This window comes from Monodon monoceros, unplaced genomic scaffold (assembly GCF_005190385.1).
Source record: "Monodon monoceros isolate NGI ecotype Baffin Bay Population unplaced genomic scaffold, NGI_Narwhal_1 Super_Scaffold_4, whole genome shotgun sequence".
NCBI lineage: Eukaryota > Metazoa > Chordata > Mammalia > Artiodactyla > Monodontidae > Monodon > Monodon monoceros.
Window position 1 is genome coordinate 82,246,862 of NW_021703781.1, and position 26,131 is coordinate 82,272,992.

The 26,131-nt window shown below is 54.1% G+C and overlaps 1 protein-coding gene, 2 long non-coding RNA genes and 2 pseudogenes across 6 annotated transcripts; 1 reads left to right on the plus strand and 4 right to left on the minus strand.

Moving 5' to 3' along the window:
- Positions 1-1,477: 1,477 nt before the first annotated feature.
- On the minus strand, positions 1,478-2,880 carry SPRN (shadow of prion protein). The gene is made up of 2 exons (XM_029245117.1): positions 2,790-2,880; positions 1,478-1,964 (listed from the first exon to the last, which is right to left on the minus strand). The coding sequence occupies exon 2, from the start codon at positions 1,946-1,948 to the stop codon at positions 1,502-1,504; it is 447 nt and encodes a 148-aa protein (XP_029100950.1). The 5' UTR covers positions 1,949-1,964; positions 2,790-2,880; the 3' UTR covers positions 1,478-1,501.
- Positions 2,881-3,192: 312 nt separating this feature from the next.
- LOC114908956 lies at positions 3,193-5,965 on the plus strand. Of its 3 annotated transcripts, none has more exons than XR_003797088.1 (3): positions 3,193-4,397; positions 4,545-4,671; positions 5,406-5,965. It is a non-coding gene; the product is annotated as an uncharacterized LOC114908956 (long non-coding RNA). The 3 variants fall into 3 exon arrangements; XR_003797087.1 differs by having other exon boundaries at positions 3,193-3,545; positions 3,961-4,671; XR_003797089.1 differs by having other exon boundaries at positions 3,193-3,545; positions 4,204-4,671.
- A 1,043-nt stretch (positions 5,966-7,008) lies between these two features.
- Positions 7,009-7,712, minus strand: LOC114908590 (annotated as a pseudogene).
- A 511-nt stretch (positions 7,713-8,223) lies between these two features.
- On the minus strand, positions 8,224-9,297 carry LOC114908591 (annotated as a pseudogene).
- A 3,642-nt stretch (positions 9,298-12,939) lies between these two features.
- Positions 12,940-25,707, minus strand: LOC114908957. 2 transcript variants are annotated; one of them, XR_003797091.1, is made up of 3 exons: positions 23,641-25,707; positions 18,848-22,872; positions 12,940-13,281 (listed from the first exon to the last, which is right to left on the minus strand). It is a non-coding gene; the product is annotated as an uncharacterized LOC114908957 (long non-coding RNA). The 2 variants fall into 2 exon arrangements; XR_003797090.1 differs by lacking the exon at positions 12,940-13,281 and having other exon boundaries at positions 19,153-22,872; positions 23,641-25,217; positions 25,401-25,707.
- Between the last annotated feature and the right edge of the window lie 424 nt (positions 25,708-26,131).

Below are 26,131 nucleotides of genomic sequence, written 5' to 3' on the forward strand. Positions count from 1 at the left end.
GGCACGGCTCCTGGGAGATGCTGGTCTTGGCACTGGCGTCCATCAGCTGAGTCCAAAGGCCCTGCAGCCCAGGGGCGGGCGAGGGCAGATTCTGGAGGCAGCCCTGCCGGGGAGGCTCCTGCTGAGCACAGGAGAGCCTGAGCCGGAAGCCAGACCCCGGAGCCATCCTTCTGAGGGACAAGAGGCTATTCAAGCCAGAGGACATGTGAAAGAGCTGGGGCCCCAGGCTGAGCTCATGGCCAGTGGACCAGGCTGGCGGCTTGAGGGAAAGGCACCTGAGAGGTGAAAGGCTGGCCTTCCGCGCGGGTGTTGAGTGCCAGCCGCAAACCCTTGTCAGGACGCGCCCTGTGGTTTCTTCAGAGGCTGCTCTGGCCTCGTTCTGACAGCCCTCAGGGTGTGGAGGAAGCTCAGCTTCTCCTGGGCTTTCTTCTGCTGGACAGGTGCCCTCACATCTGGTGGTACTTGCTGGGCACTGGGCCCTGCCTTGTGGCCATGCCGGCCGTGGGTCTGACTGGAGCCCCGGCCCCTCCGGTCCACCTCGCCCTCAGCTTCCGAGGGGCTGCCTGCCACAGCTGCCGTCCCCGAGTACAGGTGGGGCTCTTATCCTGGAACGTGGACCTGGAGCTCAGAGCGAATGGAAAACTCTTGAAGTTTAAACAGATTTTCTTTTTCTTCCAAAATAGGTCCAAGAAGAGCTGTTTCAAGTCAGAGCAAAGTGGCTTTAAGGGAGTCCCTGGCGGCGGGTCTCGCAAAGCGTCTGCCCGTGGGGGGACACGGGCCCTGGGCCCAAGGGCAGGGGCAAGGCGTGGGCAGTTCCTGTGGGCGAGGGTATCCTGGGAGCCGTCTGGAGAACCACGGGGCCACGTCTGGGCTCACTAATCCACAGATGTGGCCCCCTTCCTTTCTGGACAGGCAGGCAGCACACTACAGCCTGTGAGGGAAACCTCTCCTCTCCCCCAAATCCTCAAGTCCTTTGGCCCACTGGGGCTGTTTCTGGGGGGGATGCCACGACGTCCTCAGGGGTGTGGCCGAACCAGCCCAGCCTGAGGGCCCACCTCTCTGCCTGGTGGTCAGCACCGTCCACACCTCTCAAGTGTCCAGGTGGGGTCAGGGGAGCTGGAGTGGCCTGAACAGCTTGTAGAGTGGTGGGCAGCTGGCCAGGATGGTGCAGGAACCTCAGGACACCTGCCTTTCTGGCTGGGGGGTACCCTAACCTCCAAGTGGCAGGCAGGGCATCCTGGAGCTGAGGGGCCACTGGTCCCCTGGTAGGGTGGGAGGTGCGGAGGCTGGGGAGGGGATCGGGCAGGAGGGGGAACAGGAGGTGCCTCTGGGTCACAGGAGGAGAGGCTGCTGGACTGTCGGGAGTTGGCCACGCAGCTCCTCTGGGCTCAGAGGCCTTGGGCAGTGGAGACAAGGGGCGCTCAGTGCTGGGCAGCCTCTGTGGTGGCCCGCAGGGCAGGCGCGGGCTGGGGGCAGATGTGGCCCCCGAGCCCAGCCCGGCCTAGGTCCGCAGCAGCCCCAGGGCGCCCAGGGCGCCGCCCAGCAGCAGGCAGAGGTGAGGGTCACCCGTGGGCCCCGCGCCCGAAGTCCACGCCCGGTAGCTGTAGACGCTTCGGTTCGTTCCGTTGCCGCCGGGTGCACCGTCCTCGTCGTCGTCTGGGCCATGCTCCCCGGGCCCCGCGGCCCTCCTCCAGCTCGAGCCCGCCGCCAGGCCCGCGGCTGCCCCCGCCGCTGCCCCCGCCGCTGCTCCCGCGGCCACGCGCAGCGAGGAGCCGGCGTAGCGGGGCGCAGGCCTCACGCGCACCCTCGAGGCCCCGCGCGCGCCCCCGCGCAGCCCACCCCGGGCGCTGCCGCGAGCCCCGCCACGGCCGCCCTTGGCCGCGCCGCTGTCGCAGAGGAAGGTGGCCGCTAGCAGCAGAGCCCAGCACGCGGCGGCAGTCCAGTTCATCTTCGTGGAGCAAAACCTGCGGGAGGACGGAGGAAGGGACCTCAGCTTCTGCGAGGCCCAGGGCGCCCGGGGCCTGGGGACAGGGGCTCAGCATTTGGTGGTACATGGGGCCCCAGCACCTTGGAGCACTACCGGCCCAGGCTGGCGTGGGCTAAGAGGAGGAGGTTGTAATGCCTGAGGATTAGACTCAGGCTTGGGGAGGGCGTGGGCTCTTGTTCAGTAACTGGGAAGGGGAGGCAGGGGGTGAGAGGGTTCAGCACCTGCGGGTTATTCTGTGCGTGGGGGTGGTGGTGGTGGAGTAGGGGCAAAGAATGGGCGGTGGTGAGCACCCTCCGGTGGACGGGGGGCGCTCAGGCCTGGGGAGGGGGCCCCGTATTCCGGGCTGCTCTGGAAGGACCGACTCCGGTCTCCAGGGCTCGGCAGGACCAGAGGCCACCCTGGGGTTTCAGGGACCGAGGGTCCCCAAGGAACCAGATCGGGGTCTGGAGAAGGGACCAACGGTGAGACTCGGCCCGGCCCTCCCACCCCTTCCGGGGCTGCGCGGGGCCAGAGCCGGTTCGGGCCTCGCGGGGTCGTCACCCTGTGCGGACTCCGCCCCGCCGCCGCAGGCCCGGGCCCAGCTTAGGGTCGCCTCCCGCCCGCTTCTGCCTCGCGCTCCCCCCCCACCTACCCCCACCGCCTGGCTCAGCTGCTGGGCCGGGGGACCGGGATGCGACCACCTGCCGGAGGCTCCACCCTCCGCCCGGGCCCTGTCGGCCCCTCGCTGCGTCTTCATTTCTAGCCCGGCGGGCGCCAGCCCCAGCCTCCCGGTGCGCGCCCACATTCCGCCGCCCGGCCTTACCAGCCACGGGCCTCGCTCGGAACCGCGGCGGCCGCGCTCCAGGGACCGCTGCCGAGCGGGAAGGACGGAGCTGCGGCGGAGACTGCACGGAGCGCCGAGCGCCGACCGCCAAGCGCCGACCGCGGAGCCTGAATTTTGCGTGAGGCCTCCGCCCTAGGCTTGGGGGTGGGCAGACGCGGAGGCGCATCCCCCGGGAGACGGAAGGGAGGAGATAAAGGCAGGCGCTCCGAGGCGCAGCCCCTCTCGCTGCCCAGCACCCCGTCCTAGCGGCCCCCGTCCCCCCCCCGCAACGCCCCCACCCCGGTCCTGTCTCTCGACAGGACCCTCTGCCCCGCTGTCTTCAGCACCCGGTGCGCACACCGCCACCTTCCCACAGTCCATCCCACTCCACCCGCCCCAAACCCTAACCTCTCCCACCCCACCCTCTCCCGTTCCTCATTTCCATCCTTCTCGGGGTGGGTGTGTCCCAGACACAGGGACCACAGAATGCGACGTCGGACCCTAAGCTCCTGACCGCGGTGCACAGAGAGGGGAGGACGGCTCTCCAGGGCCCCATGGTGTCTGAGTCCCAGAGCAGCACCCCCTCGTGGGCCCCCCTCCTCCCGCCCTTTAGTGCCCACTGTTCAGGCTCCTCCAGGGGGTCCTCAGGTAGCCCCACCACCGGTAACCCGACTGCTCAAGCCAGCGGGCCTCCCCAGTCCCGGCCGGATTGGACTCTGGGACCACGTCTGAAATGGTGCTGTCTTGCTTCCCAAGGTTGGTTTGTCCTCTGGAATCTCTTCCCCTCCACCCACTGACTCTAGGCCTTCACCCCAGCCACTCCACCTGGGGACACCAGGCCCTCTTGATGGTGTTGGAGGTGGGCACAGGGACCTCCTGAACTTCAGAGGGTTGTTATGTGATTCGATCTCTCAGCTTCCATCAGACCTTCGTGGTCCCTGGAGGCTCAGCACCGCTGCTCCACACGTTCTCCTGGGCAATCTCAGGGCCTGTGGGTTTCAAATGCCACCTGGGCCAGAGGGGCAGCGGCCAAGTAGAGAGCCTCCCACCCAGCCTCAGGGACTGGGCTGCTGTGGTGATGGATGGCAGGAGGGGTGGGGACAGAAATGGGGATTCGTCCAAGGTTTGCATTCTCTGGTTGAGCCCCCCCCACCCCTGGTCCCACGCACAGAATGGCCCCCAGCGTGTTGCTCACCCCAAGGAAAGAAGGGCATTTCTCTGACGGTATCAGGAAGCACCTGGAAGCCCCGGCGCGGTGTGGGGCCTGCTGGGGACAGCTGCCGCTTTGGCCTCTCAGCTTCCTTTCCCTGTTCCGGTCAAAGCATCCATGTGTGTGCCCTGGGGAGCCAGCCCTCTCTTATGTTCGGCCCATGGGGGTCTGACTGTGACTGCCCCCTCCCCTGGTCTTGTGAAGGGATGTGGCATGCCCTGTGGCTCTTCCTGGCCACGTGGACCTGCTTCCCAGTGTAAGGCCCCTGGCCGTGGTCTGAGCTGCTGAGAGAGGCCGCTCTCCTTCCGCGGGAGGCTGCGCCTGGAGCCGTTGCATGCGAGGACCCGTCACCCTTGTGGAGCCTTCACGTGGAGCCTTCACATGGAGCCTGAGGCCAAGTGAGTCGGGCCCTGTGCCCCCTCGACCTCCCGGGTCAGGCAGCGCCACAGCTGACGCCGTGGACCTTCTCTGGATGAGTGCTTTCCGTCACCTGCACTTAGAGGGTCCCCAGCCCGATGGCCTGTCCCTGCCCCCTCATTCTCAAGGGTCCTGCCGAGCACAGGGAGCTTCCAGGTAGCCTTCCCACTGCTTCGCTGTAAAGTGTGAACAGCAAACAGCATTTATCAGGCATCCAAAGACAGAAAGTCTGCAATACAACAGAGAAAGACCAAGGTAAAGAAATGGGGGGGGGAAAAAAAGGCTCAAGAAGTTTGAGGAATTAGAAGAAAACCTAAGAAAACAAAAAATATTCCAGCTCATAGGCTCAGAAAAGCTGGGGGGGATACTATTTATATAAGAACAGGATGCTGTGACAAAGGTCGAGGCTAAGAAAGAACCTCTGAGAAACAACCAGGAGAATTGAATTATAAAGTTAAGGAAATTTCTCTGGATGAGCAGCAAACAGATAGCAAATATGAGAGAAAGGGCACAGTTTTGGGCTCTGAGTCTGACAGTTGTTCAGAGGAGAGAGAAGAACCAAGGGCACCACGTAGGAAGAGCCACGGGCTGAGGCTTAATTAACCCTTTTCGAGACCCTAAACCTTTTCTCTTAAAATATATAAGGGAAGCACAGAAAAAAATTTAGACTATTTTATGTTTAAATATCAACATGAAATATCTAAATAAAATGTTAGCCACTGAGCCCAAGAGTACATCAGAAGCAGGTCGCACCACTCAGGTCCAGGTGCTTTCAACATCGTCAAGTATGCGGACGTATTTTACTCACTGCTGCGCCAAGGGAGAAGAACGCTCATGATTTTCTCAGAAGGAGAATACAAAGCATTTCATTTCTTAATTTTTTTTTTTTTGTTTTTTGGGGCGTTTTTTGCATGTGAAAATGTATTACTATCGTGCCGTCACCATCAAAACTTACGATATTGGTCCTTTCTTCTAACCTTTGCGTTAAGGCCAAAAGAGAGACATTGGCTACTCTGACAACCTACAAGACGACTCCAGGAATGTCACCAACAGCATGACCTTTGCGACCAAATCCAGCAACCAGAACTTCATCATTTTCCTCCGTAAAGTTCAAACAACCATCACTGGGTGCAAAGGCTGGGACTTTTGGGCCATTCTTCATTAACTGAAGCCTGACACACTTCCCTATGGCAGAATTTGGCTGTTTGGCTTCAACCCCTACTGTTTTGAGCACAGTTCCCTTTGCGTGAGAAGCGCCTCCATAAGGGCTGGCCCTCTGGGCTCTGCTTTCTTGTACTGTTTATCAGGCCACTTCTGGTCTTGTCAGTGGCTATGGAGCTTCCTGGCAGGATGAAGACATGCCATGGGCCTGAGCAAAAGAGAGCCATTTCTTAATTTTTAAATGTTATTTTTTAAATTGAAATACATATGACATGTAACATGTTGTAAATGTAAGGTGTCCAACATGTTGATTTGGTGCATTTACATATTGTTATACGATCGCCATTGTCAAGCGTTTGATTTCCATCAACACTCATTGGTGGGGAAAAATGCCAAGAAAACTAGTCGTTGAAATGAATTTTTTAACTCGATTAAGGCTGTATTTCAAAAAAACCCTCAGCAGACATCATACTTAATGGAGAGCCTTTAAATGCGTTCCCTTAAAAAATATGAACAAGAAAAGCTTCCTACTCTCACCACTTCTGTTGATCAGAGTAAAGTCCGGCCTGAGACCAGGAGACAGCCGTGCACTGGAGAAGCCACAGGCTCTGCAGTTCGACTGCTTACCACCCCCCGCAGCTGGGCAGCCAACGACCAGGCAGAGCTGACGAAGCCTGCATTCTCCTGTGGTGCTTACTGGCTAGAGCTAGACAGCAGCTGTCCCTACGGACCGGATGTGCCCTTTCCAACTCAGCCCAGTCCCCTCATCCCTGATTATACCCCCAGCTCGAGACTGGGCAGCAGCTGCCTCGGATCAGTTATGTTATACGAAGGAAAGGATGGAAGATGTGCCCGGAAACAATGTGATGTTCCGCGTGGTCCACTGATGTCTCGCGCTTTGCCCTGCAGGCACCTGAGTTCGCAGACGTCTTAAACACATAGAGCATTCTCAGATATCTCTCCCATCATATGCCGTGCCTCTCCAGGATACACTGTGCCCCACTGTTAGCTGGGCAAGTCTAGAAAAGAGCACTAAATCATAGAAGTTAATGGAGGAACAGACTGAGATCGACTCTTTCAGACCCTTCATTGTAAGAGGGGGTGGGAGTAAAATGAAAACTGTTAGTACTCTCACTCCGCTTTTAGGTCGGTGACACACACACAAAATCAATGAGAGAAGTCACAAAGGTACTTCAGGAGACCAAGACTGGGTCAGTCTGAACAGGGGGTCACAAAACACGTTAGCCCCCTTCCTTGACTGTTTAGAAAATGAGTTGAGTTCTTAGAGAGAAAGCCACGGGGGTGAGGAGGAAAATGCAGTGGCCAGCCCAGTAGACGTCCTGGGCTGTCAAAAACCACCAGGCTCATCCTCGCTTCGGTTAGGGCTGCTGGCCCACGCCTAAAAATTTTGTAGGTGGCATAAAATGACTTTCAGCGGGGGAGTGTCATCATTGTAGAAGGACAGAGAGTAGAATCTGGCCTTGGCCAACGTAAGAGGAAGAGGATGCCTTCCTCACACCCCTTCATTCTGCTGTGACAAGTGCCACCTTCTTTGCCCTTCAGGGAGGCGGAGACTTTGGCGCAGCCCAGACGCTTCCCGTTGCTTAGGATGGTCTCCGACTGGTAGTTCCCGCTGCTGAGCCAGCTGGGCAACTGCAGGTCAGGCAGGAAGAAGTTAGACTTGGGCAGTGAGTAGGTGCCTTCTTTGAAGGGACAGTGACAGGGAAGCCCACAGGTGTGCAGGGGTTCTGGGCAGGGATTCTCAAGGGGAGTTAACACTTCAAGCACATTACAGAAGTTCTCGTAGGCGCAGCTACCAAGTTGCTCCACACCTGGGACTTTGACCCAAAAAGCCAGCCACTTTGTTCTCCAGAGCTAATACCACCTTCAGAGGATCTTTGAGGCCCACAGTGGTCCTGACCGCAGCATTGATGGTCACGTTCCTGGGAATGACAATGGGGTCAGGTTCCACAGTCAGGCTGTTGACCACCGCAGGGTGCTTCCCCTCATCGCAGTTACCCCAGGAAATGCCACCGAGCCTGGAGAGCCTTCGAGAGGATGCGTGCAGGAGCTGCTGGGCCGGCGAGAAGCAAGCCCAGGGAGATGAGGAATGGGGCCTGCATCAGGGCGTTCATCACAGAGGGTGGGTCCTCACCAGGTTTACTGCAAGTTTTGTGGAGGTGACGACGCCTTTAAATGCCTGCCCGTATTGGTTATGCAAAGCTGTGCGTTCCAACATACATGCACTTTTGAAACCAAAAGGAGAGGAAGGAAGAATGAGGCAGACGCAGTGTTTAAGGAGGTAATGGCTGATAACTTTCCAAGGCTGGTGAGAGAAAGCAAGTCTCTAATTCTAGAAGCGTGACAAACTCCAAGCATGATAACTCCACACGCACACACACACACAAGCATACCCTGGACACCAAATACAACAAGAAGATCTTGAAAGCTTCCAGGCGTGGGGGAAAGCCAGAGATTGACCAGGTCACAGGTGGTCGGGGGAGTGACGGTGGAGGGGGACCTTCCCGGTAGCTCGGAGTGAGCTCGTCCTGGGCTGAGGAGCTGTCCCCTGATTGGGTGCTGAAGCTCCCTGTGAGAGGCAGCTGGAGCCTTCGGAGTTTCGGCAGCTCCCACTGTGCTCCTGTCTCAGGGTGAGGGGGGGAAGAGAGGAGCTTGCTGGCTGCACTGGGAGAGAGCCATGGCCTGCCTGGTGTGGGCTGGTGGCTGTGAGCAGATGACGGGGGACGGATTTGAAGTTCCTCCCCCTGCAGCTGGTGCTAGGAGGGGCCAGGGGCCTGGTGGAGTTTGGCCAGGGCCTCGCTGATGTCGTGGTTCGGCAGGCAGTAGATGTCGGGGTTGAGCCGTGGGGTCACGACCAAGCAGACCATGGACACCAGCTTGTTGAAGTCGAAGGAGCTGACGGCGTGAGGCCAGGCGTGCATGAAGATGGTGGTGGTGTAGAAGATGGCCACCAGCGCCAGGTGGGAAGCACAGGTGGAGAAGGCCTTGTGGTGGCCGGACCCTCCTGGAATGCTCAGCACCGTGGCCACGATGTGGGCATAGGAGACCACGGTCACTGGCAGGAAGGTCGCGAGCACAGCCAGGGCTGCCACGAAGTCCAGCATTTCGATGGTGATGGTGCCGGAGCAGCAGAGCCGCAGCAGGGGTGAGATGTCACAGAAGAAGTGGTTGAGGACGTTGGGGCCACAGAGCCTGAGGCAGGAGGTGAGAGCCATGGACACAAAGGAGACCAGGAAGCCACCCAGCCAGGAGCTGAGGGCTAGACTCAGCAGAGCCTCGAGTCCGTGATGGCCGGCTAGCGCAGCAGGCGACAGATGGCCAGGAACCGGTCACAGGCCATGGTGGCCAGGAGGGAGCACTCAGGGGAGCCAAGGCAGAGGAAGAGGAGCAGCTGGTGAGGCAGCCTGAGAAGGAGACGGTCCTCGCCGAGGCCAGGAGGCCAACCCACAGCTTGGGGACAGTGACCAAGGTGTAGAGGGTCTCCAGCACCGACAGGTTGGCCCAGAAGTAGTACACGGGTGTGTGCAGTGGATGGCTGGCTCTGATGGTCACCACGATGGCCAGGTTCTCCAGGACAGTCACCATGTAGATCGTGAAGAATGACCCGAGCAGTGGCCCCTGAAGGTGGCACAGCCCAGGGAAGCCCAGCAGGATGACATCTGTCACCAAGGTCTCAGTGGAGTTGGTGGAGTTTCTCATAGCCCTCCCTGGCAGGGGGGTCACTTCTGAGTACCCTGGACAGCGGAGAGATGCAGGTGTGATGTGTGCTGGGCAGGGGGCCGGGTCGTGAGAGCTGCATGGGGGCACTGTAACCCTTCTCAAAGCTGCTGCAGCACTGACCCCCTCTCAGCCCAGCACGCACCTCGCCCTGAGCTAACACCTGGCAAGGGGGCCTCGGTGCCTGCACACCAGTGCGCGCAGATACACCTCTTACCTCCACACTCATGTGGGTGCTCTCAGGTGCGTACTGTTCCCTGTCCCAGCACCAGGTACACGGACAGGCGTGGGAGTGCGTGTGCCCGTGCACACACACACACACACACACACACACACAGGTGCACTCCTGCACACACCCCCAGGTACATGCACACACACTCACACACAGGTGTATGTGTGCACATAGCAGGAGAGAAGACCCATTCTGCCTGCCTGGTGTGCCGTCTTAGGCTGTGTGTCTGGGCACTTCCCTGGCCTCCTCCACGTGGGCCCTCAGGGACTGCCGCTCTGTGCTGTTCTCTGGCCAGGGCCCCTCAGGCCTCAGGAAGGACACCACTTCCATCAGAGGGCCAGCCGGCTCTCCAGGGGTGAGCAAAACCTGGGCCAGGGGTTTGCAGGGCTGGGGGTGTGGGGGGAGGGGGTGGGCGGGTTGATCCCCACTTTTGGTGTCCCCACATGACTCTCCGTGAACCGACCTGAGGTCTTTATCCTGTGTTTTCTGAGCATCAAAGTGTACTTCTCGGGCGACCCTCAGCCGGTTCCTCCTACATTGACCTTCCCTGGGCCGGGGCTGAGCTGGTGGCTGCTCCTGGCTCACCTCGAAGGGGCTTGGAGACCCCCACTGATGGCGCCCGGTGCCCAGACCCGTGGGGAGGGGCTGCAGGAGGGCTCAGAGCTGGTGGGGGGTGCAGAGGGGACTGAGGACTGTGTCCCAGTCCCTGGCGATGTGAGACCCGTCAGCGATGCGGCAGAAGAGGCTGGGCCTGAGAAGGGGCTGCAGAACTGGGGTTGGTGGGCCAGCTTGGACACGGGACATCAGGGCTGGGGGCTCCAGGAGCCCGTGCCCTGCTGTCTATGCCATGCAACTTGGTGGCAGGTGTTGGGGGCACCCGGAAGGTGCTGCCCTCGTAGCACCCCCAGACCCTTTGCCTAAAGACCAAGGTCACTGCCAACCTACCCCACCCCTCCCCTCGCAGAAGGTCTCCAGGGAGGGTCTAGGGGAAGTGCCACATCTCATTGGGTCCTGCTGCCTCAGGGCCCAGGTGGCTTTTATGGGGCTCATTAGAGGCTTTGCCCCCCCAGCCCTGTCTTCTGGAGGACGCTAATTGGCATTCTCACCAGCGGGACTCAGAGCAATTTGCAGGGTCCATGGAGGGACTGTGAGGGGGGAATATGATGTAAGGGGTGGGACAAATAGAGCCCGGCCTGTCACCTGCCCTCCAGGTGTCCTGGCCCTGGTGACGCCTGAGACTGGCTTCCAGTCTCAAGGCCCTTCCCTGAGGTCCAAAGGGGAGGGGCTGCTACCCAATAGCAATCGTTTTATTTCCTCTCCATGCAGAGCATTTATTTATTCGTTGGTATAAAATAAGGTAAGGGACTCTTGTAATCCTGCTCTCCACTCAAGACCTACACAGTGGCTAATAAGTGACCTTAGTTCCTCCCCTCTGCCACCCCTCCTTCCCTCTCAGAGGGACCACTCATGGGGGTTCCCCTGCTGCCTAAAGCATTTTAATTATAGATAACACATTGCTTAGTTTTGCTCGTATTCAAACGTCATAACAAAGGGTATCATGCTACATGCTGTCTTCTGGGTCTTGCTTTTATGGTTGCGAAGATTCTTACTCTTTGTGGTAGCTGTACTGCATTCATTCTGACACCTGCGCAGTAACATTCTATCGTGTCTGCCTCACGATCTGTGCATTTGTTCTTTGTGCGCAGCTCCTGAGTGCGGGGCGCCAGGGTTTCTCTTGCAGCCACCCCTATGAATGGGAGTGCTGGGGCTGCACTTCACATGCAACTGCAAGAAAATGCCAAGTTCTTTCCTCAAAGTGGCTGTAGTGATTACACTCCTACCATTGAACTACATCCTCTACAACAGATGGTGTTGGTGGATTTCCTAATATTTGCCAATTTGGAGGCTAAAAATAACATCTCACTGTGAATCGTCTTTCGCTGCTTCTCTTGCTATGGTTAGTGTCAGTGAGTGTTTCTGCTTCTGTGAGATGCCTCTGTGTGTGTGTGTGTGTGTGAGTGTGTGTGTGTGTGTCTTTTGCACATTTCTCTCCATGGTGCCACCTTTTACTTATTGATTTGCAGGAGTTCTCTTTATATCCTTTTGTAAATTTCTTTATTGAGGTGTAATTTACACAGTGAAGTGCACAGACCTTAAGTGTTAAGTTTGATGAGTTTTGACGAATGCACACATGCATGGAACCCGCACCTCATCAAGATACAAACTTCCTTCACCCCAGAAGCATGCTCCTTCCCAGTCAACCCATAATCCCCCACTTTGAGGCAGCCACTGTTCTGATTCTTTTCTTCATAGATTAATTCTGTTTCTTTCTAGAATGTAAGAGAAACGGAACCACCCAATATCCCCTCTTTTGTCTCTGGCTTCTGTCAGCATGTTTTTGAGGCATGTCCAGGGTGTCTGTGCCCGTTCCATTATATAGATAGACCATGGTTGTCTGGAAGAGTGTTATTTAATTTCCAAATATTTGGAGATTTTCTGGAGATATTTCTCCAGATATTTTAATTTCATTGTAATCAGAGCGCATCCTTTGCATAATTTTGAATCTTTTAGAGTTTGAGATTTATTTAATGCTCTAGAATATGGGCCTGTATTGGGAAGTGATCTGTGTTCATGGGTCTATTTCTGGATTCTGTTCTGTTCCATTTGTCCCTAAGCTCGTCCTCTCTCTGACGCCGCACTGCCTCGATTACGGCAGCTTTATAGGCTTGAAGCAGCTGGTGCGAGCGCTCTGAGTGTTCTCGTTCTTCAAAGTAGCTTTGGCTCTTTTAGTTCCTTAGCTTTTCCGTAAATTTTAGATTCAGCTACTTGATTTCTATGAAAAAAATTCTGTTGTAATTTTTATTGGAATTGCATTGAATCTAGATCAGTTTGGGGAGAATTAACATCTTTACAATATTAAATCTTCCAATACATGAACATGGTCTATCTCTTCATTTTTTGGTTCATCTTTGATTCACTTCATTAGTGTTTTTTAATTTTTACCATGTTTTGCAAATATCTTTCCCCAGGTTATAGCTTTTCTCAGTTCCTTTAAGATGTCTTTTGATGAACAGAGTTCTTAATTTTTCAGTTATTTTAGAGCAGTTTTAGATTTACAGAAAAGTTGCAAATTTAGTACAGACAGTTCCCATACACCCCATACCCAATTTCCCCTAATGCTAATATCTTACATTAGTGTGGGGTATGTTTGTTACAATTCATGGACCAATATTGATACATTATTATCAACTAAAGTCCATACTTTAGTTGGATTTCCTTAGTTTTTACCCAATGTTCTTTTCCTGTCCCAGGATCCCATCCAGAACACAACTTTACATTTAGTTGTCATGCTTCCTTAGGTTCCTCTTGGCTGTGAGTTTCTCATACTTTTCTTTTTTTTTGACAGTTTTGAGGAGTTTGGGTTATCTCTTTTATAGGATGTCCCCAAATTAGGGTTTGTCTCATGTTTTTCTCATGATTCGACTGGGGTTAAGGATCTTTGGGGGGAAGACCACAGAGATAAAGTGTCCTTCTCATCATGTCGTATCAGAGGTCCATACTGTCAACAAGGGTCATCAGTGCTGGTGCTGACCCTGATCACCTGGCTGAGGCCGTGTGTCATCTCTCCTGTCAGGTTGCCCACCAGCCTTCCACACTGTCCTCCCTGGAAGGAGATGTGATTACATCAGCCCACACTTAAGGAGTGGGGGTGGGGGGCGGTCGCGCTCTCCGTCCTTGAGAAAGGAATATAGACCAAATCACTTGCAGTTCTTTTGCATGGAAGATTTGTCTTTTCTCCTCATTTCTTTATTTATCCAATCAGTCCTTTATATCAGTACAGACTCATGGATTTTATTTCATACTTTGGGTTATAACCTGATGCTATTCTAATTATTTTGTTGCTCGAACCATCCCAGCTTTTGTCACTGGGAGCTCTCAGATGATTCCTGGGCCCCTTGGACACGCCCCATCATTTTGGCTTTTCTTTTGAATACTTACTTTCTGGTGCTGAGATGCCCCAGGCTCATCCTGCACATTTCCTGCTATACCTGGAATCAGCCATTTTCCCAAGGAGCCCTGGTGCCTTTTATTATACGATGATATTAGAAACCAACCTCTGGGGACTTCCCTGGAGGTCCGGTGGTTAGCATTCCGAGTTTCCACTGCAGGGGGCACAGGTTCGATCCCTGGTCAGGGAATTAAGATCTCTTGTGCCACGAGGCATGGCCAAAAAAAGAAAGCAACCTCTGGGTGCCAGCAGTGCCTGTCGCTACTAGGATACTGTTATCTCTAGGCCCCCTTGCCTGACAGAGCAAGGAGACCTGTGTGTACAGTAACTTGTGTGCACACACTTCCACACGTATTTGTGTATGTAACACCTGCATCTGTGCTAAGCCAAACAGGAGACTTTACTGATGTCTCCACCTCTGATCCGTCGCCACATGGACCATTCCATCCTCCTTGCTGTGCTTATCTGTAAATGTCCACTCCGACAGTGAAACCCCTGGCTCCCACTGCCCATCATCCATTAACTTAATTGTCCAATTCCAGTGTACATGCAAAGTGGTGGTAGAATTGTTAACCTGTACTCTGTTAGGAAAAATCTTTGTCAACTAGAGCACAGTGCTGTGTAGTTTCTCCTGCCATTGGTCTTACAGACTCCACTCACTTCCAAGGTTACTTAGACTAGCACCTTTACACCCCACGTCCTGCAGTGAGGTTTTTCTTGCATTCCTTATACAGTTCAATCGTTTGGCACCTTCTGCATTCCATCTAGAGTCCCCGAGCCTCCTAAATGATTTTTTTTAAGTTTATATACATTGAAGTTCACGTTTTGTACAGTAGAGTTCTGTGGGTTTTAACAAGTATCAATATCATGTATCCACCGTTACACTATCACAGAATAGTTTCGCTGCCTTGAAATCCTCTGAACTTCACCTGTTAAACCCTCTCTCCTCCCCCTGGCCCTTTGGCACTTACTGACCTTTACTGTCTCCACAGCTTTGCCTTTTCCAGAATGTTATAAAATTGGAATCACACGGTGTGTAGCCTCTTCAGACTGGTGTCGTTCAGTTAGCAATGTACCTTTAAGATTCAGCCATGTCTTTTCGTGGCTTGATCGCTCATTTCTTTTTAGTGCTAAATGACATTCCACTGGATGGAATTAGCACTAAGTGGACCACAGTTTATTATTTGCTCACCTATTGAAGGGCATCTTGGTTGCTCCCAGTTTTGGGTGGTTATGGATAAAGCTGCTGTAAACACTAGCATGCAGGTTTTTTCGTGGGCATAAATTTTCAGATCAGTTGGGCAAACACCTAGGAGTGTGACTGCTAGATCATATGGCAAGACTACATTTAGCTGTTAGGAAGCTGCCTAGCTATCTTCCACAGTGGCTTTGTCATTTGCTTTCCCGCCAGCAATGAAGCAGCGTCCTTTTGCTCCATATCCTTGCAAGCATTGTGCATTGTCAGGCTTTTGGATTCTAGTTGTTCTTCTAGGTGAGTAGTGGTATCTCCTTTTTAAAAAATTTATTTATTTATTTATTTGGCTGTGCTGTGGGGCATGTGGGATCTTAGTTTCCTGACCAGGGATCGAACCCGTGTCCCCTGCAGTGGAAGCGCGGAGTCTTAACCACTGGACCGCCAGGGAAATCCCTGCTTTTTTTTTTTTTTTTTGCGACACGCGGGCCCCTCACTGTTGCGGCCTCTCCCGTTGCAGAGCACAGGCTCCGGACGCGCAGGCTCAGTGGCCATGGCTCACGGGCCCAGGCGCTCCGCGGCATGTGGGATCTTCCCGGACCGGGGCACGAACCCGTGTCCCCTGCATCGGCAGGCGGACTCTCAACCACTGCGCCACCAGGGAGGCCCATCCCTGCTTATTTTGATTTGCAATTTTCTAGTAAATTTTGTTGACCATCTTATCATAGGCTTCTTTTTCATCTGTATATCTTCTCTGGTGAGATGTTAAAGGTCATAATTTTAACACAGTCAAAATTTTCAATATTTATTTTTTTACAATTCACATTCTTTTTTTTAATAAATTTATTTTATTTTTCTAAATTTAGTTCTGGCTGTGTTGAGTCTTCGTTGCATTGTGAGGGCTTCTCATTGTGGTGGCTTCTCTTGTTTTGGAGCATATGGGCTCTAGGCTCATGGGCTTCAGTAGTTGTGGCTCGTGGGCTGTAGAGCGCAGGCTCAGTAGTTGTGGCGCATGGGCTGAGTTGCTCTGTGGCATGTGGGATCTTCCCGGACCAGGGATCGAACCTGTGTCCCCTGCACTGGCAGGCGGATTCTTAACCACTGCACCATCAGGGAAGTCCCTGATTCACATGCTTTTAAAGGACATTCTTGGCTACTCTGAGGTTAGAATAATGTTCGTCTATATATTCATGGAAATATTTTAAGTATTTCCTTCTTTTTTGACATTCTTCTCTTTTTCCTTTTTAAAAATTGAAGTGAAATTCACATAACATAAAATGAACCAGTCAGCTCCCAATTTGCTTTCTGTCTGTGGATTTACCTATCCTAGATATTTCATATAAATGACATCATATGATATGTAACATTTTGTGTCTGGCTTCTTTCATTTAGCTTAATGTTTTCAAGGTTCATCCATGTTGCAGCCTGAATCAATACTTCATTCCTTTTTATGGCTGGATAATATTCCATTGTAAGTATATACCAACTTTTCTTTCTTTATCCATCTCTTAGGGTTGTTTCTACCTTTTGGCAATATGTGAATAGTGCTGCTACGGACCTTCGTGTACAAGTATTTGCTTGAGTACCAGTTTTCAATTCTCTTGCACCAGAAAGTGATTCAGTTATACATACATATACATACATATATATATATATTCCTTTTCAGATTCTTTCCCATTATAGGTTATTACAAGATATTGAATATAGTTCCCTGTGCTATACAGTAGGTCCTTGTTTATGTATTTTATATATACTAGTGTGTACCTGTTAATCCCAAACTCTTAATTTATCCCTCCGCCCCGCTTCCCCTTTGGTAACTGTAAGTTTATTCTCTATGTCTGTGAGTCTATTTCTGTTTTGTAAATAAGTTTGTTTGTATCGTTTTTTTAGATTCCACATATAATTGATAACATATGATATTTGTCTTTCTCTTTTTGACTTACTTTACTTAGAATTATCATCTCTAGGTCCATCCATGTTGCTGCAAATGGCATTATTTCATTCTTTTTTATGGTTGAGTAATATTCCATTGTGTATATATATATATATATATATATATATATATATATATATATATACCACATTTTCTTTATCCATTCATCTGTCGATGGACATTTAGGTTGCTTCCATGTCTAGGCTATTGTAAATAATGCTGCTATGAACATTGGTGTGTGTGTATTTTTTAGAATTGGTGTTTTCACTTTCTTTGGCTATGTACTTAGGAGTGGAATTTCTGAATCATATGGTAGTTCTAATTTTAATTTTTTTGAGGAAACTCCATACTGTTTTCCAAAGTGGTTAATATCATTTGCAAATATTTTTCTCCCATTCACAGGTTGTCTTTTCATTTAGTTGATGGTTTTCTTTGCTGTGCATACAATGGAATATTATTCAGCCTTAAAAAAGAAGGAAATCCTGCTATATGTGACAATATGGAGGAACCTGGAAGACATTATGCTCGGTGAAATAAGCCAGGCACAGAAGGACAAATACTGCGTGACTCCACATATACGAGGCATCAACAGAGTCAAACTCATAGAAACAGAGGAGGATGGAGGCTGCCAGGAGCTGCGGGAGGGGAAAGGGGAGCTGTGTTTCAATGGGTATAAAGTTTCTGTCATGCAAGGCACGTTCTGGAGCTCTGCTGAAGACATGGCGCTTATAGCTAACAATAGTGTGTTTGCACCTAAATTTTGAAGAATGGGACAGTGGTGTGGTGACGGGGACTGGGGTAGCCTTGTGTTCCCGTGCTGCACAATCCCGAGAGTGGATAGGAACCTTCCCCTCCCCCCAGAGCATGGTCTTTATTGTCCAGCTAGTTGCCAAGTGTTTAATGAGGCCCGGCTCTTGTCCTAGGTATACCATACGAGGTGTAAATACAGCACTAGGAGACACAGTCCCTGTCCATTTGAGGCATATAATCCAAGTATTTCTCAGGAATTACTCCACGGTCAGAAATAAAATCTGGACTTAGCTGCCTGTATTGCAAGGAACATTCTTTAAAGTCAACATTTTAAGGAAAAACATTACACCCTGCACTTATATAGTAGGAAATTTCTTCCTGGTAACATCAGCTTCATCATTATCAATAAACAAGGTTTACTTTTGTTAAAATTCACCTTACATTCCCCTCCTCTGTAATTTGAATAAAGATTTTTTAAAAATTAATTAATTTTTGGCTGCATTGTGTCTTCATTGCTGCATGTGGGCTTTCTCTAGTTGCAGTGAGCGGGGGCTACTCTTCGTTGCAGTGCACAGGCTTCTCATTGCACTGGCTTCTCTTGTTGTAGAGCACGGGCTCTAGGTGCATGGGCTCAGTAGTTGTGGTGCACTGGCTTCGTTGCTCCATGGCATGTGGGATCTTCCTGGACCAGGGCTCGAACCCGTGTCCTCTGCATTGGCAGGTGGATTCTTAACCACTGTGCCACCAGGGAAGTCCCATAAAGATTTTTTGAAAAGGGAATTTTATGAGGTTAAGCAGTGGAAGGAAGGGCTTAGGTATAAATTTGGCCAACAGTTGTCTGGGCAAAGGAGCTCTAGGGTGTTGAGTGAACCCAGCTCATCTCCAGTCCATTTTTACTAATATTTTGAGGACAACAGAAAGCCCCTGAGGGTGGATGGGAACCAGTAAACATGCAAAGGTGAGGGGCTGTCCCTCCTGTAACCACAGTACGTCCTGTAAGACGCTGTCTGAGCTTGGCCCTGCTGGTCCTGAAGAAGCAAGCCGCCATCGTGAGAAGGCCTGTGGGAAGGCCCCAGGGCAGGGGACAGCGGTGGCCTCTCGGGGCCGAGAGCAGCCAGAAAGAAAATGGGACCTCAGTCCCACAGCTGCAGGGAGACAAATTCTGCCTGAGGGTCCGGCCCTGGTCAAGCCTCAGATGAGAACTCAGCCCACCTGACTGCAGCCTGGGGGCCCTGAGCAGGACCCAGCTCAGCTGTGCTTAGGCCAGCGTCCCACAGAGACCATGAGATAACAAATGTGTGTTGTTTTGAGCCACTAAGTTTGTGGTGATTCGTTGCTCAGCGTAGAAGAACATAGGTGGTGAAGGAAAGGGTGGTGGGCTGTAAGATTGAAAATATTTTTAGAATCAGCAGTTACCTGAAAGGCGTTCCTGTGTCTGCTTTAGCAGGTCTTCCCTGAGAGTAACCTGAGACCAACAGCACCTCTCCAGGTCCACACAGGTGCTCTTGATCAGGACCAGGGGAGAAGCACAGCAGCCAGAGCTGGCGGGGCAGAAGAGAGCCCCCTCAGGAATCTCCTTTAAGGTCTGTGCCAGTCGATCCTGAATGTCTGTACAAGTGGCAAATCCCCGTATCATCAATTTTATTGATACTCTCAAAGAACCAGCATTTGGTTTCATTGATTTTCTCTCTTTTTTTTCTGTGCTCTATTTCACTGATTTCTGCTCTGATCTTTATTATTTCCTTTATTCTGCTTATTTTTGTGCTTAGTTTATTATTATATTTCTAGTTTCTTAATATGGAAGCAGATATCATTGATTTAAGGTCTTTCTTCTTTTCTAACATAGGTGTTTGATGCTATGAATTTCCCTGAGTACTGCTCTAGGAGAATCCCACAATTTTTGATATGTTGTGTTTTTATATTCATTAAAAACATTTTCTTATTTCTCTTGATTTCTCATTTAACTAACAAGTTATTTAGAAGTGTACTGTTTCCAAATATTTGGAGATTTCCCGGATATCTTATTCTTGTATTGGTTTCTATTTTAATTCTATTATGATCAGAAACATACACTGTATCACTTTCAATTCTTTTAAATTTGAGACTTGTTTTACAGCCTAGAATAAGGGTCTATCTTGGTAAGTGTTCCATGTGCACTTGAAAAGCATGTATTCTTCTGTGTCTTGTGGCGTGTCCTCTAAGTGTCAGTTAGGTCAAGTCGATGGCTGTTCAGTCTACTGTGTCCTCGCGCTTCTACTTGTTCTACCTCCTTGGGTTTTGTAAGCAGAGCTGTTTCGTCGAGTTTTTCCTGAGTCCTGTGCTGGCAGCTGCTCATCATCTTACACTTCTTCACGCGCCTCTTATCTTTGATTTTGTGCTGAAGGTGATATTTGAAGCAATATTTGAGGGAATGATTGGCATTACTCTGATGTAATCCCTCCCTCCAGGAGGGATTTTTGTTGGTTTTTACTTCTTCCAGACACATGGTGGTGCTGGTTGTTTAGAATCCTGTGACTCCGAGTTCAAAGTCTGCACTTTCATGCTCTGAGGATTCTCGACTTGTGGTTGTCCTGGGCCCCAGGGAGCTGGATCTTGCCTGAGTCACCCTCGTTCCCAGGGTGCAGCCCCTCCCTAGGCAGGCTGTGGGTTTGCAGGGCCACCGTATTTGTGGGGTCTGTAGGGCCTCAGCTGGCCTGAGGGCCGAGTCTGGGCTCCCCGCACTAGACACCGGTGGTCTTTGTTCCTCAGCCTGGCACTTTCTCACTGACTCTTGTCCCTTTGCTGCTTTTAGGATTAAAACGTGGTTTGCTCCCCTTATCTGGTTGTCCTCCAGGAAAAGGTTAATCTGAAGTGCTCAGTTCTCCAGCCTGGGTCTGGAGCTCCCCATGGTTTCCTCTGAGTCTCTGGTACTCTTGCTTAGATATCAGATCTCCGGGCCAATTCCCTGATTTTAAAACGTGTTTGGTATCCATTTTGCATGTCAATTCTTGCCTTGATTTTCTGAACGATTTCTTCAATTCACTTCCAATCCTTACTGAAATTTTTTTTCTGCCATCATATTTCCAGTTTGCAAGAGTTTCTCCCTCTCACTCTCTCTCTCTCTCTTTTTAAAAAGTTTCTGTTGTTTCAACAACGCAATCCATGTTTTCTCATGTCCGAGGATATTCACAAAATTCTCTCCCTTTGAGCTCTGCTTCCTCTGACTTCCAGTCTTTCCCTAGTTTCGCTCCACCTTGCCTGCTAGAGGCTCTCATCAGATGTCTGGTGACCCTCAGCTCTCAGCCTGCACTGGAGAGGCCCAAAATGCTGACTATACCCAGGAAGGGTCACTGGGCTGGGACACCCCACTGTCAGTGTTCTTGGTTCTGGGCATTCGTGGGAAGTTTTCTCAGAGAAGTCCCATCCAAGCTCCCATCTGGAGGGACCAGGGTGCAGGACTGGGGTCTCGCCATCAGTCTGGGTGTGTCCTCCCTGGGCCTCTGTCTCTGGAGTTCTGGGCACGTGTCACCACCAGAGCAGCTGCTCTGCTCCCTCCTGTTGGGTCCCCACCCCCTGCCCCACGTCAGCCTGTCCCTCCGTCCCAAGAACGGGCCCTCCAGACATCCTAGTGAGCTTCCAGGTCTCCAAAGCCCATTTAAAAGTCAGTCCAGGGACTTCCCTGGTGGTCCAGTCGTTAGGACTCCACACTTCCGCTGCAGGGGTCGCGGCTTCGATCCCTGGTTGGGGAACTAAGATCCCACATGCCACGTGGCGCGGGCATAATAAAAGTCAGCCCACTCATTTGTAGTGTGGCTGGGGTTTTAGCTTTTTGTCTGCACTGTACGGGACTCAGAACGGGGCCCTGTGTGGGTCCACACACTTGACGTTGAAGTAACACCCAGTCGAGAGCCGGCTGCCCAGCGAGGGCGGGAGGGGAGCCGACTTCTGTCTTTAGGATCTGGTCCTTTCAAGCCTGTGAAGACAATTCCTTGTAACAGGGGAGAAGCTGCCGCCAGCCCTGGCCCCCTGCTAGAACAGGCTGGATCACGTGTGCAGGATGTATCTGGAGAACAGAAACCTCAGTCTCGTATCTCTGCCCTTGTTTCGTGTCTGCTCCAGGCGGCAGGAACCCCCCGTTTTCATCCTGCAAAGACTTTAGGAGGTAGCAGGGCCCCGAGCTCCAGGGTGTGGGCTCTGGGATGGGCAGCTCGGGTTCAAACCCTGCCCTCCCCCGGCCACCTGAGCCTTGGACAGGACAGCTGCCCTCCCCGCGCCTCTGCTCTCTCAGCTGTCCCGCGGGGTCATGGCAGGACCCTGGCTGAGCTCACCTGCTACAGACCCTGGGGTGCCTGGTGGCTACAGGGGCGGCGGTGACTCCAGGCAGAAGAGGGAGCCTGGTCAGACCTCGGTGGTGTGGTGTCAGCCGCCGGTGTGGCCAGGGCCTGGGTACCACTACCCTGGGCCCCCGTTTCCACTCTCCCACTATGGCTCCTGACAGCCATGTCTGCTCTGAGCTGCCGCTGACTGGCTGTGGGACTTGGAACAGAGATCTGTACTCACCCAGCTCCTGTTTCTCAGTCTGAAAGATGGAGCAGAAGGGCCACTTCTTTGATAGGGTGGGAGGTGGGCCTGAGTTCTCATCACACAGGTGCACGGGGACAAACCACAAGGTCCCCGTCTTGCACCACCATGTACCAGTCAACACACGTGCTCCCCAAACCCAGCACGAGCGCAAGAGCCACACACCGTCCCCCAGACTTAGATTCACTCACAGGTGCCCGCACCCCCCGCGCCCAGCCCACAGGCCCCCGAGCGGAGCAGGCATTCACGTGGACACCACAGCCCCAGGCAGATGAAGACACAGAGACGGCAGTGCCCGGGCCCCAGAGAGACACTCAGATGTCCCTGTACACACGCCACCTGCACAGAAACACATGGACAAACACGGCTCTGACACAAGGGTAAACCCCCTACCACAGACACGCTGCCCTGCACACGGGAGCCAGTCAAGACACGTACCCGGCTGCCGACAGCCCTGGCTGGCTCGCTGCCCATTGTTGCGGGAATGGGCACACACAGGCATGCGCTCGACACGGGAACACAGGCACACACACCCTCAGCTCCACCTGTGCTAAGACTGACGCAGTCTCAGGCGGTGGGGCTGGGTTCAAGTCCCAGCCCTGCCCACGCTCTGCTCACCTGTCATGGGGCGCCCGACAGTTCTCTGGGGCAGGGGCCTGGCAGACGCGGCTCCTTACCTGGTCCCGAGCGCTCAGAGGGACTCAGGTTCTGCACGGGTGTTCGGTTGGGTCAGGGCAGGCAGAGGCTGACCAGGGGCTCCTGCAGCATGTGTCCGGCTGACAGCTGAACCCAGATCTGGACGCCGGGCCTGCGGATCTCCCCATCCCAGGACTGTTGTGTTCCCTGCGACCATCCAGGTGCATCCCTCCCAGGATAGAGCTCTGAGGATGCAAAAGGGGTGAGCCTGGCTGCAGAGATTCCCTCCACAATAAAGAGACCCGTCTGAGGGGGGACAGCAGTCGATGCCTGAGATGGAAGCAGGTGCCTCCTCCGAGGTCCCTGTTCCACAGGAACGGGAGTCTGGTCTTCTGGGGGAAAGCACAGGGGACCACAGGCTCCTCTGCGCGGGGAGAGCGGCCGGGGGCTGGGCAGCCTGGGAGCCCACACCACCCGCCTCCCAGGCCACGAGTGTGTTTCCAAAGGATAACCGAGTCTTAAATGGGAGGCTGACGTCGGTCCTCAGTCACTTTCTTCTCACATGAAAAGAGGCCACAGAAGGGAGAGGCAGGCGGAGGAGGACAGGGCCAGGCTCTTCCCCCCCCCCCCCCACCCGTCCCAGGGGCCGGTGCACAAGACACCCACACGGCCCGCAGCTCCTCCTGGGAGGCCAGGCCTCTGCCCAGGGGCCCTCCTGTCCTGTGATTAGCTCTGTCAGCCAGAGTGGTGGGAATCAGATCCCAGAGGGAAACCTGCCCTCCCCCGCTGTCCTTGTGGGACCACAGCCGGTGTGACAGAGGTAGGATGTGGGTGCAGGTGGACACCCTGCCATCCAGCAGAGTGGGCTCTGGTAGAAACCACTGCCCACCCCTGGCCAGAGCTAGGGGCACAGGAGCGGCCTGGGCCGTGCCCCAGACCCTGCTGTCCTGGGTGGGCTCCACGCTGCCTGCTCCGAGTGGCTGGGGCTCCTGGCCGGCCGCATGGTCACCTACCTCCCTGCTCTCCGGTGGTCCACTGTGAGGGTCACATGAGGTGGACGGAGAAACCCTTTAGTGAGGCACGAAGGGGTGTCGGCCCTAGGACCCTCTGCCCAGGAGCCCGCAAGGGGCCTCGGCCGCTTCCTGGCACGTGGGGCGCAGACCTCGCCATCAGTCTCTGTGCTGAATCAGAGAAGGGGTCCCACAGGCTGCAGGGGACAGCTTACCGGCCCCTTAAAGGTGGGAGAGGGCCCTGCTGCCACTCCAGCTGCCCCGCTGGGCCCGGGTGGGGGCAGCTTGGCCGTGTGTCCCTCTGCCCCGAAGTCATTTTACAGAAGTCCTTCACTCCTTCATCATTCAGAGGCGTTTGCTGGGTCCTCACTGGTCTCGGCCTGGGCTCTCAACTTCAGATGCAGCAGCGAACAGACAAGTTCCTGCCACGTGGAGCTGGGGTGTTGGAGGAGGTGGATGGCAGGCTGGCGAGCAGGCCCTCCTGGGACCCACGGGTGGTGACACGTGCCGGGTGCAGGGCAGGGCTGTGGCTCGTGCCGACTCCTGAGGGTCCAGGGGCACTGGAGACAGCAGGGAAAGGAGGGCCAGGCAGAGCAAACGGTGACTGCAAAGGCCTCGGGGTGCTGGGGGTGCGGCTCAGAGTGGGGGCGGCGTGGGCTACGTGCTGGGGAGGGGCCTGGGGCAGAACCACGGCCGAGCTCAGAGGTGGGCGCCCCTCAGTGGTCAGTACACATAGCCTGCTGGTGTCCTCGGCGCTCGGCTTTCTCAGGGAGAAGCGCAGGGCTCTGACCAGAGGAGGGGCCAGATGCGTCTTCGCTTTAAAGGAACGAAGTGCCGAGGGTCTGGTCTGGGGCTGTGGTTGCAGGTTGTAGAGTGCACTCTAGTGTGACTGTGGTGGGTCAGTCACATCCATCACAGGATGGATTCTGGGGCAGAGCCCGTGGGCTTGGCTGATGGATTGGACGTAGGTGTGGAAGAGCCAGGAGTCCCAGGCTCTGGGAGCAGTGGGATTGAGGGGTTCGGTGGAAGTCAGAAGTAAGTTTTCTGTGTGCTTATTTGGAGATGAAAGGACAGTCAGGTGGAGACGTGGACGTGTGAGACTGGAGTCCAGAGCTGGGCTGGGGGTGGAGGTGAGCCTTCGGGGGTCCGTCTGGGCACGATGGCATTTCCTCACGAGGCTGAGAAGAGGCCCAAGGCCTGGGGCCTCCCACGGCCGAGGGTGTGGGATGGGAAAGGAGCCTGGAGCGGGCAGGCTGGGGGGAGGAGTGAGCCCCGGCGAGGCTGGTGAGGTTGGTCTTCTTTAGCTGTTGGTGATGTCCTTAACCTCGCCTGGTCCACCATGTTCTCAGGATGCCAGAGCTAATGTATTCAGGATGTAATTTTAAGTGATTGAGAACGTGGCCAGCCCTGATGACCGCAGGAGGACGCTGAGACGTGGTGGTGGTGTGTGCGGTGTGTCCACTCTCACCCTCTTCCTGCTGGGCCTGGGCGCAGCGGCGCAGCTGTGGGTTCCAGTGCAGGGCCGCCCACGCTGTGGACTCTGTCTGCAGCACCATGGCCTCAGCCTCCCCCGGCTCTGCCTGCGGCAGAGAGGCCGCTAGAACCTTCCAGGGGGTGTGGCTCCGGCCCCACGTGAGCCTCCCTGGCTGCCCGCCCGCGCCACCAGTCTGCTCAGGGCTTGCTCTCCTAGGGCAGGTCTCCCCACCGCTGCGCCTTCCCACCTTCCTGGGACCTGGCACCGCCGCGCACCCACAGAGACTCACGGGTCGGATGTCTCTCCTGGAGGGCTGTTCGGCACGGGCTGCCTCAGGCTGCAGAACTGCTGGGACTTCTCGCTTGTTTGTTGACGATTTTGGCGCACGGTTGGAGATTTTCTTCTTGGGAGCCCAGGCATCCGTGGACAGCCCTCTCAGCTCACGGCCACTGGTTCAACCTCCACTTCCCAGGGTCCTGGACCCCACGCCTTGTCAGCCCCTCCGCACTGACACCCCGGCTTCCCATGGCCCACAGCTTCCGCTCTTGGCCTGCCTGTTTCTTGGGTCACTCCCACAGCACCCCTGGTCCCACCGCAGTGAGCGCCGCCCCCCCCACCTCCAGGGTTGGCACTCACCCACCCCCTGCAGAGCCCCCATCTCTGGCTCTGCAGCATGAGCTGCCTTCCCGGAAGGCTTTCTAAACTCTACCCCCCACCCCTTCTCGGAAAACAAGCCACAGGCTGGCCGGACTTCCTGCCTCCCCCAGAGACCTTATCTTTACCCAGTAGTTCCTGCGCCAGGGCACGCTGAGCTCTCCACCCCAGCCCCACACCTCAAGGGCCCTCGTCCATCTCGGCTCCTGGGTCTTCACCTCCTTTCCTTCCAGCATCAGCATGGAAATTCCCACCTCTGCCCCTTGGTAACCGGCACCCTCACTTCCTCACCCCACGGAGGCCTGCCTGGCCCCTGGAGGTGCCTGGTGGTGTCTGTGGGGAGGAGGGAATCTACTCCTAGACGCT